The sequence below is a fragment of the Leptopilina boulardi genome, unplaced genomic scaffold (assembly GCF_019393585.1).
Source record: "Leptopilina boulardi isolate dan_hultmark-lab unplaced genomic scaffold, ZJU_Lbou_2.1 LbouV2_51, whole genome shotgun sequence".
NCBI classification, from domain to species: domain Eukaryota; kingdom Metazoa; phylum Arthropoda; class Insecta; order Hymenoptera; family Figitidae; genus Leptopilina; species Leptopilina boulardi.
The window spans coordinates 2,296,631-2,317,991 of record NW_026137996.1 but is presented as its reverse complement, the minus strand read 5'-3'; the positions used below and the strand labels follow the sequence as shown (position 1 = coordinate 2,317,991).

At 24.0% G+C, this 21,361-nt stretch overlaps 1 protein-coding gene across 6 annotated transcripts in view; it reads right to left on the bottom strand.

Annotated features, from left to right (window-relative positions):
* Positions 1-21,361, bottom strand: part of LOC127289921 (uncharacterized) — a 115,130-nt gene that overhangs the window by 30,890 nt on the left and 62,879 nt on the right. For 3 of the 6 annotated variants that reach the window (XM_051318200.1, XM_051318202.1, XM_051318204.1), the window contains exons 2-3: positions 21,177-21,236; positions 10,132-10,152 (exon numbers count right to left, since the gene is read on the bottom strand). In XM_051318200.1, the coding sequence (XP_051174157.1) occupies positions 10,132-10,152; positions 21,177-21,236 (81 nt within the window). The remainder of the gene's footprint in view (positions 1-10,131; positions 10,153-21,176; positions 21,237-21,361) is intronic. The other 3 variants (XM_051318201.1, XM_051318203.1, XM_051318205.1) reach the window with 1 other exon arrangement.

The following is a 21,361-nucleotide window of genomic DNA, read 5'->3' as shown; positions in this document are numbered from 1 at the left end:
TGTCCCATTTTCATATTTACATAGCTCATCGGAAAAAACCTCAGCTTTCCAATGAAAATAAAAAAAAAAAAAAAAAAAATACCCGAAGGGGTGAAAATCGAAAAATAAGGGTTGTTTTTGAAAAAAAGGGGTTAAAAATTTTTTTTTTAAATTTCGTATACATTTTAGAAAAGTACGTGAAAAATGCAATAAAATTCATTATAGATAAATTAAAATCCATTAACTTTTGTCATAGTTATACGGATTTGAAAATGACAATGTTACCCTTAACGTCAAAACTTCAACCCCCTCTACTTTCTACAAATATTTTTTTAATGAGTTTATATTTTAGGGATTTATTACTATCATATAGGACAACAATTTACCAAAGTATGAAGCCAATCCCAGAACATTGACTTTTTGGGCTGGGGCGATTGAAAAAGAATCTCTCATATATGAAATGTCTCCTATCGAGATTATCAAAAAAACAAAAACTTAGTGTTAATGCTCTCTCGAAATTGAGAATAAAACACGCAACGGCAAAAAAAGTTTTTCCTCAACTGGTTTTTGATGTTGATTCAAAAAAAAAAGGATAACTACTATGCAATAAGATTATTAAAGCAAGTTCACCTTCTTTGTGTGAACCCTTTTGCGAGTTTATATAGCAAACCCTGTTTCTATTTATAAACCACATCAAGAAAGAGGATTGACCGTATTGCTGGATTATCTCAGCAGAAAATAGCTACTGCCTTTTTATCATGGATAAGTAGTATATACTCTAAGACAATTATTATTATTATTATCAGTTAAAGGAGGCTAAAAATAAATTCAAAAATTGTTTTATAGTTGCCAAGCAGTTGTAATATTAAGATTTTTAGCCGCAATTATAACAGATTAATCATCTCTACTCAAAGAGATGTATATTTTAACACATCATAAGGAAAATAAATACTAATAATCATTAAGGATAACGAAAGTTAGTGTCTGTGTGCTATTTTTGAAATAACATGCGGAAAAATGAAAAATATTTTTTTTCTTTGTTTCCTTAATCATTTTTCCTCGATAATATTTTTCTGTTTCCTATATAAAGTTTCTTTTTTCTTCAACATTATAAATATTATTAAATTAAAATTTTAATTTGAGAAAAAATAAATCTTTGTATATTGTTACACATGTTTGCGTAATATATAACGTATATATATTTGTTATAAAGAGAGAAAAGAATGTGTTTGAAGCTAATATCGTATCCACATATCGATAAGAAAATGGTTAATTGGCAGATGTGAAAGCATGGATTTCAAGGATGCCGACATTTATGTAATGCATTTACTTGGCGCATTGATGAAGATCGTATTGTGTTTCTATAAGAAATACTTTTTCAAGGTACCCTCAACACACAGCATTCATCGCTTCCAAGAACAAGACTCTTATAAACAATCAAGAATTGAGTTTCTTTTTTTTTTTTTTTTTGGTATTTACTGCAACAACCATATAATTGCAAAGAAGTGAAAATTCAAAATACAAAAAAGTATATATTTTTCAATAATATCCAAGAAAATCCAAAAAGTACCATTTATCCCGCAGATTCAAATTTTCTTACTATGACCTGATTTTCAAACATTATTTCCAAAATTTATACTAATATTATTGAATGAATTGCATTTGGAATATTTGAATATATAAAATCATATTGTAAATTTAGTTATCCTCAATATTAATAATATATATATAAAAGTAAACTGATTTTAAAAAATGAATGATCCATGAGACTACATAAAAAAAATCACAACGATATGATAACGTTATATATATATGCAAAAGTTTTCCAGATCGGAGTCAAGTGACACGACATTGACTCGCCATTGGGACAATTTAATATAATTTCGGATCTGTCGATTTATATTGTCTTCTTGGATTTTGCGTCGACAATATATATTTAATATCTTTTCATATATATGCTCAGCCAACTAAATTTGCTGGTGGTGATCAAATTGCATTCGTATGATTGAATAAAATTGCTACTAATAATAATAATAAAATGACAATAAAATTACTATATGCTTTAAAAAAAAAAAAAAAAATCCTCGAAGGTTATTTCAAACAAAAGCATCAGACTTGTTAATGATCATCAATTTATAAATGCAGAGGGCATTAAATTGTTTGAACACTATTTTCGAATATTTACTCGATAATATATATCTTCAAAAAAAAGGGGGTGCAAAATCTATTTTAATCTTTTAAACAATATATATTTAATTAATATCTAAATAATATTCCTTAAAATAAAATAAATAAAAAAAAAATACTAAAAATTTTTACTTTTAAAAAATCGCAAATTATATTTTCTAAATTAATTGTTTTCATGTAAAAATCTACGTCATTTGACATTAAACGTCACAATATTAATGTGACGTAGATTAAATATAAAACGTCATTTACGTTGAGACATTTTTAGAATTATTGATTAATAAATTCTCCTATATAACATAGTATAGAATGTCATTAAATCCAAGTATAGAATAAACCATTTTTATTTATATCATTTCTATGAATTGTAACTTTTTTTTAGTACAAGGGAAATGAGGAATCTACAAATAGAAAAAAAAAACACTTTTTCAATAACGAAAAAAAATATAAATTTTGCAACAATTTTCAAAATATATTATATTATATGAAATCTAATGATATTTTTATTATCATATTTTTCATGGACCATACCAGACGCTAACTCTGCAAAGAAGATAAACCAGAAAGAAAGAGATAGAGAGTAGACGATTAGGTGGCATTTACTTGAATTGTAACTAGAGTACTTCAGTTTTGTTATGTCGCGGATGTGTGATTTCAAGTTGAAAAATATTGAGGGCACGTGGCGAATAAAGATGACGTTTTGATAAAAGAAACTAAATTGAAATGTGCTAGATTTGCAAAGTTGAAGTAAATTTGCAAAATTTTACGATGTCACACAAGTGCAACTCAGTAATTGACATTTATTTACAAAGATCAATACAAATTGAAGAAAAAAAAAAAGAAAAAAATGATGCGATGACGATAATAATTATTAAAATATATATTATTTTCTAATTAATAAAAAATTATTATATTTTTTAATATTATAATAAATAAAAATATAATTATAATAAGAATATTACGAATAATAATCAAAAATTATAAAATAAAAATTTTGTGCGCTTTTTCAAGGTATACAATTGACCTGATTCAGGAATAATATCAAATATGAGTTTTGACTTATTTATACAGAGAAGACATAATTATATCTTATCTTGAGTATACTTTGCATATCCATTTTTAATTAATAAATTATCTAAAAATATCAAATAGGACATGACATATCGAGAAAAGACTTTAAGAGCAGATTTAACTAAGAGATTATAGACATTCGTAGAAGTTACAGATTTAGAAATCAATTTAAGAAACCACATGGGGAGACTTAATTTTTGTTTCTTTAATATATCAACTATTCTTTTTGCAATTTCAATTATTTTTATAACAAAAAAAAAAGCAAAAATTTATTTTTCTATCACTGATATATTAATTATTATATCGAAAACAGCTTTCAAATAATGAAATTTGCGCTCATTTCTCTGATAGAAAGTTCTGATTGTCCAAAAAAATATAAAAAAAAGTCAATTCGAGTGTGAAAATAACGCATTTTTCAAAAACAAGTTTTTCACTAATAAATTATCAGCCTCCTATATGATGAATTATCATTTAAAAAGAAAAAAATTGCGTCTGTAAATCTAATTGTAAAAATATGTTCTAAAATGATTATTTCATTTTTTTTATATAGTATTTAGAAGATATTCATTAAATTCAGGGTCGTCGGATGCAGACTTAATTATTTCACGAGAGGCCAAGATAATTGGCTCTACATATGAAATTAAAAATACCATATTGTCACGTGTTTTTCTCATTTAAATAGGTCTTATTATAATTAGTATACAACTTTGATTTAAAATTATATTACAACACTGATAATATTAATTTCATCATTTGATTTAATTATTTGTTATTTCATCATTTTAATATTAAATAAAAGCAATGATAATAATAATTATTCAAAATTACAAATTGTTATCTTCATGTTAAATAATTATATTATTGTCATTAAATATATTAGAATTAAAATTATTTCAAGAAATTGATAATCTATTCCCCCCCCCCCACTTTTGTAAAAAAGATTAAGAGTTTCGAATTTTTCTACTACAATTATTATTTGTAGAGGGATTTTTGTCATTTGAAAAATATAATAAACACCTGTTCCTCTAAATACTAAACTATATATATATGATACTATTCAATTAGAGAGAGAGAGAGCGCGTCTTGAAATTTTGCAAAGAGAGGAACGCGTCAGGCCTCGTGAGTAAAATTTCCTTGACAATTTGCCAAGTCTCATAATAATTGGCCTTTTGCCTAAAAACTCCTCAAGGTAGTAGACACACGATTGATTTTCCTTTTGTTTTCTTTTGTCTATGAAACTTGTGTTTTGTATATATATATATATACAAACACGTGTCTTCTATATATTCACGAGATATAAAGGAATATCAAATTTTCCTGTGATTCTTAATGGGAACAAGGAACTTTCAAGATAAAAAAGAAAAAACTATTCTCACTCTTAGTCAAAGGAGTGACTAATAGAAAATTAATTAATTTCTAATTACAAATAAAAATTTTCTTTTTTAAACAAAATTTGTTTAAATAAATATTTGTTTATTTTTCCATTGAAGAAATTATTTTTGAATATTTTCTTTTTGCATTTCAAATAATTGCATTAATTTTCTAATTATCGAAGAAAATTAGAATTAGAAAATTAATGCAATTATTTGAAATGCAAAAAGAAAATATTCAAAAATAATTTCTTCAATGGAAAAATAAACAAATATTTATTTAAAGAAATTTTTTTTAAAAAAAAAGAAAATTTTTATTTGGTTCAAATAAAAAATTTTCGAGTGAAAAATTTAAATTTAAAAAATAACAAATCTCAATTGTAAGAAGAATATTAAATTACAGAATGACGCACACACACAAATCACATGCAGAATCTGTCAATTGCAGCTGAATGACACCTGTCGAGCAAAATTTTCACATGAAGAACCATTTACCTAAAGCATAAGCAAATAATGACTTACGTAATTCGAAATAATATATATTGTATAAAAGCCCTATGCTGTCAGATAATTTTCTCAGCTTTATTTCAAGGCCAGCATATGATAATGTAATCAATATTGCTCATTTTTGTATAATAAAAAAATTAACTTTTCTCATATTAAAATTATGCTACATTTTTTAAGAGTTAAAAAAATACAATATTTTCTAAAAAAAATATGAAATCCCCTAATTAAATATTGAAAAAAGGCGGCAAAATGATAAACAATATCGAAACTATTAGTAGTGTGCAGTTTTCAGATAATGTTCACAAATAAAATAATATTGGCATTGACAGTATAAGTTTAAAAAAAAAATCCAATGTGAAGAAACTAGAACCACGTGTGTCACGATACCGCGCGTGTCACATATAGTAATAAAAAAATAAAATAAAAAAAAAACATTATAACTTTTCTTTTTCATACAAATAACAGTATATTAAAAATTTATATGCAAGAATTATTATTTATGTCCATAAAACAATAATATAAGAAAAAGGTATTAATTTTGAAATTGATAAGAAAGTTCAATTTCTCCCCTTTTTGGGTATTAAAAAACAGTAATTAAAAATAACTTTTTTTTTTTGAATTTTTTTTAATTTTTAACCTTTTTTTTTATCTCTTTAACCTTCATAATTCTAAACGATTTTTTATCGCACATCATCGATTGATTGATACTGTGTTTATCGAACTGTATAAGTTAAGGTCAATGTAAAAGCTACAGGTGTAAAGGTAAATGTCAACGCGCAGCTAGAAGAAAAATAATTTTTTGACCTATTATTTATATTGTGAAATATCCATGTCCTCATAAAACTGTTTTTTTAACTGATGGAGAAACACGTTGCAAAATACTACATCTGTTAATAAGAATTTTATCATTTAAAAAAACTTTTTTTTTTTAATTAAAAAAAATCCGATTAAATTTATATTCATAATTTAGTTATGATTTTTTTTTTTATTTTTAGCTATAAAGAATTGTTCACGGAAATACAAAGGTATATACAGAAATGTATATAGATATATGTGCTTTTTATGGAATGTGTATATAAATAATCGACGTGATAATAACACACGTGACATATTTTAAAAAGGCAAACAACGTCTATAGGAAAAATATGCGAACAATGTTGCTTAATTTAACCGCAAAAGAAAAAAAAGAATGGGATCTGCGATAAATGTGGGTTGATGACCATTTTACACGTGGTTTTGTGCACATATCGTCACGTGTTTTATATACTTGAGAAAACGTTAACCGTATGAATAAGTGATGTCATTAGGACGTCTTGAAATTTTTATCACTTAAAACTCACACGTGACTACACCCCCGTCTTGTTATAAAAGGAGCAGACAAATATAATAAAATATGAAAATTTAATCAAAAGGTCAAGAAACTATTGTACTGTATATATATTTTAAAATTCAAAAAAAAAATCATAATTGTTACCAATTTTTTTCAAAACATTTAAAAATTGATTTTTTTTTTACATCATTAGGGTCAGCCGGGATAAATCCCGAACGCTTTTAGTAAGTTTCAAAAATAACATAAGTTTTTTCTTTTAAGAGCATTTGAACCTTCGTGACGTCACAAATCATGGCGCATGACACGCAAACTTCTCAGGTATGTGAAAAGCACAATTTTGAATATTTTTTGAAAAAACCTTTTGGAAAATGTTCAGAATAACATAGACTCTGTCTGTTATGTGCGGAAAATTCAAAATTTTGCGTTTAAAACGTTTTTTAAACAATGTTAAGGTCACAAATCATGGCGCATGACACGCAAACTTCTCAGGTATGTGAAAAACACAATTTTGAATATTTTTTAAAAAAACCTTTTGGAAAATATTCAGAATAACACAGACTCTGTCTGTTATGTGCGAAAAATTCAAAATTTTGCGTATAAAACGTTTTTTAAACAATGTTTAAGTTGGTTGTCACAAGTAAGGAAAAATACACGAATTGCTTATATGTAGGCATTGTTTAAAAAACGTTTTAAACGCAAAATTTTGAATTTTTCGCACATAACAGACAGAGTCTATGTTATTCTGAACATTTTCCAAAAGGTTTTTTTAAAAAATATTCAAAATTGTGTTTTTCACATACCTGAGAAGTTTGCGTGTCATGCGCCATGATTTGTGACGTCACGAAGGTTCAAATGCTCTTAAAAGACAATATACTTCCGGTATTCTGGTGCATGAAGTTGTTACTTTACTTCCATAGAACGGATTTTTGCAAAACTTGGTACAGAAAGTATTTTGAAGTGATTGAATGTAAATACAAAAATAAAAGTCAAATTTTTTAAATTCAAAATGGCGGATTCAATATGGCGGACTTTCCTAAAACTTATATTTTTAAAAATGATCAAATTTGCTAACTCCAACTTCGTAATCAGCGACTCTGAAACCCCCCGAGTAACAATTTTCGAGCGAATCCAATGAATTTTTTTATTCTCGTCCGCCATATTGGATCCGCCATTTTGAAATTTGAAAAATTGACGTCAAATTGGTAATCAGCGACCCCAAAAACCCTAGAATACCAAATTTTATTAAGATCCTGAAAAACTTTTTTCAACAAACCATTTGGCAAAAAAAAAGTGGAACACTCCATCGAGAGAGCAGAGATTAAGTTTCTGCTTATTAATTACTAACGAGGATACATATGGGGCATTCTATGGGAAATTTTCATTGAAAATTTTTTTTTGTCCGAAACATTTTTTTTCGAAATCTATATGAAAAATAAGGAAATACGTATTTTTCCTCACAGAATTCAAGCATTTTTTCTACAAATATAACCTTTTTCCATTAACATTCATTTGTTTTTTTTTTAATTTTCATAAAAACAAACTAAAAATCGTTGCGTCAAGCTTAAAAATTGTAAATAGTAATTTAATAACTAAAAGTACCACTTTCGCAGATAGGGGAAAAAATTCTTCAGTCATCATAGAGATTGTAATGCAAAAAAAAAAAATTAAAAATCGAAAGTGTCTTTTTTTGAGAATACTCACTTTATAAGTTTAATTTCAACTTTTTTTGTTGCTTCTATTATAGGTACGTTATTTTTGAGCACATATTTGAAAAGTTTGGGAAAAAATAAATAACTTTCATATATAGCATAATTTTTAATTTCTTAGTACAAAATAGATTAAAAAATGTTCCAAAAACACACTATCTTTGTTGACGTTAAATTTCAAAAAATCATAATTGATTTTCATCAAATAAAAAAATAAAAAAAATACGTATTTCCTTATTTTTCATATAGATTTCGAAAAAAAATGTTTCGGACAAAAAAAAATTTTCAATGAAAATTTCCCATAGAATGCCCCATATAGAAAGAAAAACTTTTTTCTATGTACTTTTATAATGTTAAAATAATAGTGTAATCAAATAAAAACAATTTTTGATATAAGAAAAAATTATTGAAAATACCGTTCGGATTTACCACGGTTTTCCAATTTTCCGGGGTAAGTATACGAACGGTCTGATATTATTAATAAAATTTTACAGAAGGCAAAAATGAAAAATAGTTTCTGTTCTAGTATTCATAACAAACAATTATAAATAATAAAATGAATTTTTAACTTCTTTTTCTTCAAATACGAGACAAAATACTGAAAGAGTGACATCTTTGATTTTCGCAATCTTTTTTGCAATACTCATTATCTTTGTTTATGCTGTTGCTAATTAACAAACGAAAAATGGGATAATACTTAGAATTTCTTGAAGAGGATCTGAGGTAGAAATTAAAATTTTTCAAAATTTTAATTAAGCTGAAATAATTAGCGTTCGGATTTACCCCGGCTGACCCTAATTGAGAAAATAGTCCGATTTTTTAGTCCCGTAAAATAAATTGAAATAATAGGTCTGCATGATTGATTTGTAATTAAAGGTGGAAATTAATCAATCTGTCAACGAAAAAAAAAAAGTATATTTTAAACAAAACTCAATATAAAATTTATGCACACGAGAATATATTATATATATATATATTGTTCTGTTTTGAATCCATTTGTCAACGACGTAGTTCTGTTATACTCAATTTTGAATAAAACTGTAATTATCCAATCATAGTTTATAACGGTAATCATTCAATCGAAATTTAAGGTTAATAATTTTCCAGCACACGTCTTTGAAAAACATTCTGTTTTCATATAGCAATTTTCTTGTTCTACTTTTTTTTCAAAAAATAAAAATTTAACAACTATTTTTCTCATTAATTTAATAATTTCAAAACTAAGAACTCGCATAATTTTTACAACAAAGGTTTCAAAAAATAAACAGTCAATTTTTTCTAATATAAAAAATTCAATGCAATAAAAAATTGATATAAATAAAACTATTATACCATTTAATAATAATGTTATAAAAATCTTAAATAAAACTGATTCACGTCTGCGATAAGGTTATAATGGCAACACGCGAAAAAATATAGCATTTATCCAAGGTCCCTTTTGAGAAGGACAAGGTCTTTATGTATACTTGTTTTTCATTATAGCAATTTTACTCTCGAGTGTTTATTTTCTTGCTTTTTTTTTTAAGAGATAAAACTATAGAAAAATGTCTAGCTTTTAATTTACACTTTATATATTTATAAAATTGTTTGAAAATCAAAATAGACATAAGTACATATATACATAGGAAGAAGTATAAATGCAATAATAATAAATGTCATTATTTGCTGTGAAAGCACACATAATATGACGTATGTTTGAGAATAAAACTGTTATTCTTATATTATTTTACCAATATAAAATTTTATTTCCCTAAGGATTTTATATTCTAATTATTATTCCTAAGCAAATTCATTATTATTTCTCAATATATGAGGATAATGAGAGGTTTCTATATATTGAGACTAATAATACTAAAACATTTTATATGCGCTACTATACTTAATCGTCAAATTAAAAAAATAATCTTTAACAAAGAACAATTAAATATATATGTAATAAAAATAAAAGAAATACTTATTATTCAAAAAATAAAAGACTTACCAAGATGTGACGGATTGGAATCTGTAAAAAAACAAACAAATTTTTTTGTTAATAATTTTAAAAAATAAATGAAAAATAGAAAATAAATATTTGTCAATCGTTATTACAAAAATATAATAAATTTTTTTCTAATTAATTTTAATATTCGAGTTTTGTAAAACTGAGACATTTTCATCATATAATATTTATTTTTATAATTTAATTTATTATAAATTTAATTAAAACTTATTTTTAATTAAAATAATCATTTTATTCAAAAAAAAAATTCAATGATTGGATTATTTTCCAAATTGACAAAATAGATTCCGATGTGAATTGTATTTTTTTTTTTTTTTTTTTTGTATTACAATAAAAGGAAAAAAAAATTCTTTCTCCAAGTTTAAAAATAGACAAAAGCTACCCGGAAATATGGATGCACAATATGCATATCCATTATATTCTGACCGCAATTTGTTATTACGACGACAAAGTGAAGTTCAAGGAAAATCTACTATCGATCCTTTCAATTTTACACCAATTTCGTATTAGACGATGAAAAAAAAAAAAAAAATATATATATATAAGGCATAAAAATTGTTCAATTAATTGAACATATTTAATGTTAAATTATCATTATTAATTAAACATCGCATTTTTCATACAAATATTTTCTATTTGCCAAAATTCAAAATAGATTAAATTAAAATAATCGTAAAATTCTGAAATTTTAAATTTTATTCCATATTGAACTGAATTTTTAAAATAAATTTACATATATATCTAGACATGTGTCTAGAGAATTTTTGGCATCTAAATTTTAAAATTTTACTTTTACGATATATTGGAAAATTGCACATATATATATATATATATATATATATATATATATATTTATGAAATATGCAATAATTTATTTGACGTCGACAAGTTTCGAGAATCATTTAAATTTGAGTGCCATATGATTCATTATATATATGAAATCTAGTGCGATGTAATTGATGTTGGTTTATATAGACTTTAATAAATTGCGAAGGTTAAAAAAAAAATTACGTCGTATTGCAATTTTTTGGAATATTAATTTTTTTTTTTAAATTCAATTTATAATTAAAAATATGCAATTTAATATTCAATTTATAATTAATATAATAATTTTGTACTAATGAAAAACATTTTTAGAAAAAAAACTATATTTCAGTATATCTAAAATTTCATGAAAATATTGCAATTATTTCTGCAATATTAGAATATTGAGACAATGTTATGAAAATATTTCTCCATGGGAAATAATAATTAGTTTTATAATCTAAAAATTTTCTAATTGATAATTAAAAAAAAAAAAAAATTCTTAAAATACAATGAATTGATTCTGCGTATATATCATCAAGAACTATTTGACTTTATCTATAATGGCAGAGCGGATCTTTTCTCGCGTCTTTTATAAAAGGGTTAAAGATTTCGAGGGGCTTTTATATAGTATATATAAAGTGGAGCATTCGATTAAGTATTGGTGCATCAAATGTATGCAAGAAGAAGTCTATGGTGATAGTGAGAGATCCGATAAATGACATGCAAGTCATTCGTACTAAGGGGAAGAGAACGTAAAGGGAGATGCGTGCGTCATTGCGTATCTTGATTGAAACTCTCGTTGCGGGTTACCACCCTAAATGTAAAGCTGGGAACTATTTTCGTGACTCTGGCCTGGATCACGTTATATATTTGTGAATACATATATATATATACCCAAAAGAGAAAGAGAGAAAAAAGAGAAACTAAAATAGAAAGAGAGAAAGAGAACACCAAAGAAAACGTTCAAAAGCCTCAAGTAATGTCTGCTACTTCATTACATTATTTCTGTCACTATTCGCATATTTTTAGTAACTTCTTGTTTAATACCAATTTTCTTCAAAACTAACATTGTCATCCGACTCTTACAAATTTAAAACATATTTCCTTTTAAATACAATAATTTTTCACAATTAACATTTAAAAAAAAACAAATCTCGATTCTTATCAAATGTTCCACGAAATGTAAATTTAATTTATTCTCGTCAAATCTCATAATTTTTAAAATGAGACTCAATTTCAGATATTTATGCTCCAAATATCAATTAAATAAAATGAAATAACAAAAAATAGTTTTTAGTCGTACAAATTGAAAAATTTTAGAATAAATATTGCGAATCAATTTTTTTTTTACGACAAAGTATTTTCTGTATAAAAAAAAATTTAATTCGCAAAAAATTATTTTTACGATTCTAAAAAAAAAGTGAGACACTCATACAGTGACTACATCGTCACTTAATCGAGGTCTATGAGTAAATATTGTATCACTTCGAAGAATAGAATGATCGTAGAAGTCATTTATATTCTTTCTAAAAGCAATATTTATCACTATATATATACAATATTAGAATCTGAATCAGAAAAAAAATTTCTTTTCTTCAAAAAAAAAAGGGGAAAATTTGATAAATATCCTATTTTTGAAAATATAAATGAATTTTCCTTGATTTCAATGTAAAAATTTTTTGGCATAGACTTATTGCCGCCACGTGATAGTGGTAGCCAAAAATTAATGTAGAAAAACGTCCTTCAAAAAATATCTACACTCATGTCTGTCAATGACGATTATGATTTTTACTCTGAAATGCAATCAATTTTAGTTTGTTTATTCCCGAACATATAACTATCATTTTTGGCATCGTGTAAGTAAAAACAAAAACTTATATATATATATATTGCAACAATTACAATTTGTTTAATATTTAAGGAAAAACGTATTATAAGAGCGTTTTATTATATATATATGTAATTTTTAAATTAGTTCTTTGATCTGTGAATAAAGTTTATTTAAATCGCATATATAGACGAAACTACTCAGTATGTTAAATAAATATAAACGATTTGGGATTTCCACTTCCTGGTCTTTCTTTCTCAACCAAAACTCGAACAATTTTTCATATATTATAGAAAATTATTTTAAAAAATTATTTCTCAAAATAAAAAATTAAATTTGTTAAAAATAATTTTTTAAAATAGAAACAAAAGTTTTCATAAGATTTAAACGCATGAGAGCTGCCTTCTATTGAGAATATAATAATAATTCAGAAATAGATGTGTAAAAAAAACATTGAAGTCTTTTTAGTTCGAGGAACCCGGAAAGTTCATTACTTTTCTGACGTGAAGCGAATTTAAAATTAGGGTTTCTGTTACACAAACTTCATTTTTTTTTTTGTAGGAAAAAAAAGAAGAAACGATTATGACTTCCTCTTATATATATTTGAAAAGTTCAACATGTTTTGAATTGTATTAAGGCAAATCCCACAATCAAATAATCAAAAATTGAAATAAGAATAAAAAATATCAAAGTGAACAAGAGCTCCTCTTGATATATTTTTAAGATCAATTTGCGTCAATGCTATGAGAAACTTTATAAACTTTCTTCACTTTTATTGAATCGTTAAATGCCGTTTCAAAATTAGTTTATAAATGCCAGTTAAAAGCAATAAAAAAAAAAAATGATAACAAAGCACATTGTTAAATTGAGAGGAAAATTTTAAATTTAATGTTTGCTATAATTCAATATATAATAATTTTTATAATTAAGAATTAATTTAAAATATAGAAAAAAAAAAAAAAATGTTGAGAAACCATTTAATATGAGACCTTGTACAATATATATATATATGAACGTTATTTGCTTTTTTGCAATAAATCTCTATAATTTGTTATCTCATTGCATCGAATCACATGAGTCTTATAATACGTAATCACTGTTGCAAATATATATTTCATTATTAACGGGTTTTTGTAAATTTTCCAATTTATTACGCTACTGTTTTCTCTCATTTAACTTATTATTACAATTTGCGAGAGGAAAAAAAAAAAAAAAAAAAAATCCCCCCCGCGGAATTCTGATTAGAATTTATTTTTTCAGAATTGAGATCAAGTTTATCAGAATATTTAAACTGAGAGAAAATTGCTGGGGGGCATTACATATAAATATTATAAATCGCAAATCATTATGCAAAAGAAGCTATATTGCATCATTTAGTAAACTTCTTAATTAACTCATCTCATATACTGATAACAAAAGTCACGAGTATTTTAAATATTAAAAAAAAATAAAAATAATAAACAGTTAATAAAATATATTTTTCAATTCTATTTTGAAAACCAAATTTATTTTTTTGTAAAAATAATTGTTCTAAAAAACAAAAAAAAAAACAATTATTATTTAATCATGAAATTATAATCAATAAGAAATTAGATATTAGAACATCATTTGTTCGTGACTTGCAAACTACAAAGTAAATACACCTATATATAGGTGACCGTTTGTGGAAAAATTTGTGTTTTTTTTTTATTTTTCGAAAACATTTATGTTGTTTGTTAAACTGGAAAATATAAAAATAAAATTTTTTCAAATGTTTTTTAAAAGACCTTGAAAATTTATAAAATCAAGTGCAATATCTTTTGACGCGCTTGTCAGTCGATGCTCGCGGACAAATAGATATACTTGAAATAAAATTCCTTGACCGTGACTTGAAGCATTGCTGCATCGTTCGATAAATGTGAAACCCAATGTTCTACATATATATATATATTGTAAAAACAAATCGATGTGAATTTTATTAAGAATTTAATGCTCAAATAATTGACTATTAGATACTGCGCAGTTTGGACAAATTGTTTTTTTCTTTTTTTTTTACAAATTTAATTAGAATTTTTTTTTGTTAACTTTTAGACAACTATATATACGAAGAAATAATCAATATACAAATAAATGTTTTATAAAAAAAAAGACATGAAATTCTTTCTAGGAAAAACACATATTTAATTCGAAAAGAACAAACAATTAATATTTGAGTATTAATTCTAATTTTTATTTTTAATTCAACTGAAAAATCGCGTTTTTTTTGTATCATAAAAAAATCACTTGTTTTTAATATGATTATTTTTTGTAAAATAAAAAAAGGATAAAATAATAAACATTGATTATGATTTAAAACTCAATTAAATGAAAGAACCATGAATGAATTTCAACGACCTTGATTGCTTGAGATGAGTGGAATGATCGACTAATAAGTGAGCGAAATGGTTATAACTCTCTGCAATTTCTTAAGCAAGAGGTAATTTTCTGATAAAATATATGTAATCTCTTCAAAAAAAAAAAAAAAAAAAAAAAAAATTACAAGGAGCAAAAGAAAAAATCAAATTTAATAATAAAATCAGTTTCTGTTTAAAATACAAATTTTCCAAATTTTTAATTTCATCATTATTTGAAAAATAAAATATTAAGAATAAAAAAAAATGATTTACAGAGAAACTTTGTATATGTATATGAATTCAAAAAATAAAAATTGTTGGCAATGAAAAATAATTATTTGTCACATTAATTTCAATAGTTTTATTAATTGCAAAATCCTGTTTCAAATACTAGAATATATAATTATTCTACTCGATAAATCTGCCATTGCTAATTAGTTTGGCAAATAATCATTATATTCAATGATTATAATAATTGATGCAAATGTAGACATTTATATACTTTTTAATTGTTGTATTATACTTAATTAACTAATATAAATTTATATAAAAATTTTCAAATTCGAAGCCAAACGAATCAAACGGATATTTTCAAATGAAATTTTTTTATTTGTCCAAAAAAAAAAAACAAGAGATCTACAAGAAGATTAGGTTTTTTGCATTAAATACTTGCAATAGGAAATAATTACCGCATATAATTAATTAAACTAACTTTTTCATATATATATATATAAGCAAAAAGGGGATTCACGTACAGAAATTAATTATTTTTGTTGTTGCAGTATTCAAACGAAGCAGAATAATATAAAACTGTGAAAAAAGTCCATTATCATAAAAAAAAACTAAGCACAAACCAATTTTTTCAAACTAACGTTTAAAAAATTGTTTTTTTTAATCCTTTAATTGCATTTCAGACTTGACTTCATCATTTTAATTACAAACTATTTTAAATTATTTAATATTGTTAAAAATTAATTGAAAAAAGGAAAATAAATTTTTTTTAAAATATTTAAAAAAAAATTTAATTTTTGTACCAGTTTTTAAACTACTTTCTACTTGCTATTGACTATCATTATCACAAATTATTTAAAGTCTAAGAAATTTTCGAGGGTTATTTATTTGCATTGACATAAATTTATATATAAAAAAAAAAACCGGAAATCTCACATATAGCATTTTGCATATATTCTGAGATCCCCTCTTCATTTCCAGGAAGTGTTGTGCAAAAATTTTTGTCGCTATATAAATTCAAAACCAGAATATATTGCTAAAACGAAATAATTTAATCAATATGAAAGTATAGATAAATTTTTTATTCCTATCAAATATAATTTAAAAATATTCTCAAAAACAATTATTTGTGTTTAAAAATAATTTTTTTTTTTCAATTTCATTCACCGCAAATAAATATTTATTTTTTCCTTTGAGACAAATTTTTATTTTTTCTTTCTAGTTGTATTTTATTGCCAAAAAAAAGAAAAATTGAAATTAGAATATTCGGGGGGAAAAAAAAAAACTTTTGAATTTATTTCCAATAGCTCATGAATGCAAAGAGTTTGCAGACTCCAAACTTGTTGCCAGGCAGTCCCGAGGCCAACCGTTATAACCATTTCCCATCGACCTAAGCTTTGTAAAAGTATACGCGACTATATCCAGGGCCAAGAATTCAAAGAGATTCGTTAACCCGAGATGAGACTAGGCAAACATCATTTAATAGATTATGTTTCCTCTGTCTCAGCAAAGTTAGCCTCACAATACACAAAGGTTAATAATTTACGTCAGATATTAAATTCATTTAAAAAAAAAAAAAAATTATTAACAACAATCAAAATCATTTAAATTCTCCCTCGTCAGTTAAATAATATTATTATTCAAATTATTTTCATTGAGAATACGTCAGACTTACACAGAAAAATTTTAGTGCCAGATATGTCTAAAATTAAATTATAGATTTGAAAATAAAACCGCGGTATTGTTATATAGAAACGTAAACATGAATTATACAATTTTTAATATACAAATTTGCAAAATTTATGAATTCACATTGGCCGAAGTCGCTTATTCGCTAGAAATTGAATTGCGTTCGAATCCCCTTGTAGTTAAAAAAAAAATTGATTCCTATTATAACGTTAATTCAACGTACAGTAGAACCTCGATTATCCGAACCGAAAAACATTTTATCCGCGAACTTCTATTATTCGAACTATTTTTTGGTCTCCCGAATTTTAAATTTTATTTTCTCTATTTATTTTATCATTCAAAGCAAAATAACCAAATTTGTGCCAAAAAAAATCTTAAAAATTTCCGAATTTTCTGAATTTTTAATATTATTATTAATTAATATATATTTACATATATGTATATACTTATGTATATTCACTCAGAAAAAAATTCGTTTGAAGCAACCAAATTTTGGTTAAATCAACAAAATAAATGCATTGATATACGCAGTTAACCAAACATTTGGTTGCATAAACCAAACGTTTATTTAGCTCAATCAAATTTTTTCTTTGTTCAAAAAATTTATTAAAATAAACCAAACAGTTATTTAGATCAAATAAATATTTTTTTGAATTAAACAAATTTTGTTTGAACTAACCAAAAAATTGGGTAAATATAAAAAAATGGTACCTTTGGTTCAAACATATTTTTTTCTGAGTGTTTAAAAACATATGTATTAAGTTAAATATATAGTTCAACTGTACATTTTTTTACTTTAATTATAAAAAAAAAATTAAAATCTCTATTATCCGAATTTTCGATTATCCGAACCCGGCCTTGCCTAGATTAGTTCGGATAATCGAGGTTCCACTGTATATATATATTAATTGTCATCTCTAAATATGAATAATTAAAAATAACTAAAAATAATTAGTAAAGTATAATTACGAAATGTTGCATATCTGAAAATAAGAGCTTTCATTCAACTTAAAATAAGATTTTCCCGTTCAGAAAAAAATAAACAAAAGCAAATTTTCTTTTCCTTTGTTTTTATGCCAAAAAATTAAATTACGTTTTAATATCAGACAAGCTGTTTGAAAAAATAAGAATTCAGAAAAATGTTATTAAAACGTATTAACAATTAAATTATAAAAGTTACAAATTTAAGACCTTGTAATATTCTTCGAGAGTGTGGAGTTGTTGTCACGATTTTTGTCATATACATTGTTCGGAAGGATATGACGTGGCGCCCAGGACTAATTGTTTCTAATTGCAATAGAATGTTCTGTTTGATATGAGAAACATCTAAAGCTCATACCGCTTATCTTGCGCATTACATATATATATATATATATATATATATATGACATATTAAGGAATTTTTTCTTAAATATAAGGTACACTGGAACTTGAAACAAATCTAAAATTAAAATCTAATTTTTTTTTTTTTGGAATTTATACAACAAAGAAAAAAATATTTTGCTCAAAGTAATTCTTTTGAAATGATGAATCAATCTAAAAAGCCAAGTGATTTTCTGTTTGCGTTTTTCGTAATAGACTTCCGCTGCTGACATACGAATGCAATCTACCTTTTTTTTTTTTACTCTGAACTAATTTCCATATAAAAACAATTTACTCTTAATGAAATATATAACAAACAATAATAATATGAAAAAAATATGTAAGTCAATAATGACTTTTAATATACTTTTATGATGTTAAACTTATAAAAACCATTACAATATAATTTTCTTTTAATTATAATTATTAATTTCTAATTTAAGAAAAAATTAATTTTAATAATATATAGATATATATATATATATATATATATATATATTTATATATTTATATTAATCTTTGTTTGCTTCGACAAAATTACGACGTCAATTAAAAAATATAATAGTAAACAAAAATTGTATAGAACGCAAAAAGCAAATAGATATGAAAACATTATTATTGTATAACAAGTTTTTTTTTGTCTGTAATATATATGTTTTCAATGTCTCTTATATTTTGAAACCAAAATTGTTTTTGACATTATTTGCGCAGAGAAACATTTTTCATATATATATATGATAATAATTAGACGCAAATAAATATAGTTTCACGATTATTGATAATCGACAATAAAATAGGAAAATTGATACGGTCACCAAAGTGTAACGAATATTGTCAGAAAGATATATTACATCACTATATAGTTAAAAGGGTTAGTGTATGATTAATATGACAATTATTGTATAAGAAGAAAAATAACTAATGGTTTTTTTTCTGTCGTATACTGATGATGGTATATATATTTGTTTTATTTTACGCGATACTAAACAATTTTCCGGGTAAATCCAATAAATAATATTTATTATACACTTCCAAGGAAATCATTATTTATTATATAATTTGTTAATAATTGTTTCTATTTTTTTTTTGCAAGTAAACAAATTGCAAATTTAAGCAAAATAATGAAAATTCATTTTCCATTTAATATTTATTTTGTATTTAATTTAAAAATTTTAATTTTTTTTAAAATTTTTTATTAATCGCATTTTGTTTGGAATTTATGTTATGGGTAAATAATCATATTAATAAGTTGCTCTTGAGTTCAACTAACTCAGGGATGTATCGACCAAATAAAGTTCAATGGCTGCTATTCTATTATGACGATATATCTTATCATTAAATATATGTAAATTTGCATATATTGTATATATTTTTTTTTCGAATCTTAAAAAAACTTGTCGCGTATAAAAAAGAAATGGACTATAAAAAATAATCTTATAATACTACCTTAAGAAAATTAATAATTAAAAAAAATCATAGTTACTAATTTATGTAAACAAAGAAAATATTTAAAAAAAGTAGTCTTATTTACAAAGACTATACAAAATAATTTAAAATTATTTGTCTTAATAAAATATATAATGTAAGATTTATATTTTTTTTTCTCAAAAATATATACATTGTTTTGAAACAAATGTCACGTGGACCAAATGTAATTCAGGAAGCAATGATTCTAAATTATATAAACTAAACTATAATGTTGATTGTTGAATGCATTGCGAGGTTAACGGACAATTAAACTCCCTCGATTAATATATTGATATTCGAGATATTGCACGTTCTCTTTTCTATTCATATAAATTACAACCACGATTGTATGCAACTTTATCATAACTTGACACATATAAATTACGAAAAAAAAAAAAAAAAAAATTATTAATTTCTAATGTGTCACTAACAGTTAAAGAAAATATAAATAAGAAGCAAATACAAATTAAAATTTATGACAAAAGTTCGTTAAATTAATTTATATAATTTGTTCTTCATTAATTATTAAATTCAATATAGTTAAAAATTATTTTAAAATAATTATTTTTTAAAAAGTAAATACAAATAATCATTTTTTTTATCACATTCACTTTAATTGTAATTAAAAAAATAAATTAAATTAATTTTAAATAAAAAAAAAAATTTAATAAATATTTAAAAATTATTAATTTCTAAGAAACATTATTTGTTTAAACTTTTAAAAATTTAATATCAAAATCGATCATCATACTAAATGGCATGCAGCGCCCTCCTAATTTACAGGTATAGAATTTTTCAACACCTGTCATCACCTGCCGACAGGTGTTAACGTGTATTGTCGACACACTGTAAAATAGAAATGGAACTAAGCCTCGAGAGATAACAGGTGATTGTAAGAATCTTTTATCTTTTCTATACCTGTTTATCTCCGTCGATAAATGAACTTTATACCATATATGGTAACTTATTTCAAGAATCATTCTCTGTTTTATCATAAGTCGATAACTAATTTCAAAAAAATATTTTTAAATTTTATACGCAGAAAATTAACAATTTCATAAACAATATAAATATTATTTTATAATATTTATTTTTTAAATAAATAAAAATTATATGTAAATTTTTCATTTATAAAAATTAGAAAACCTTTAGACACAAAAAATTTTTTAAATTTATATAACATAAACAATTCTTTTAAGAATCAAATTAAAATTAATAACTATTGCATTAAATGTTTTATGAAAAAATATGCAAAAAAAAAAAAAACTTACTCGTGTCGTTTTCGTGTTGTTTAATCCCATCCCTAATATTCTCCGGTGCAGTTGAGAGGCCTGTAAAAAGAAATACATAATATTATAATAAAAAATTTTTTAAATACTTGCAAAAAAAATGTTGGATAAAATATTAAACAAATAGTAATTAATAATTTTCAATTATATATTGAAAATATTAAACT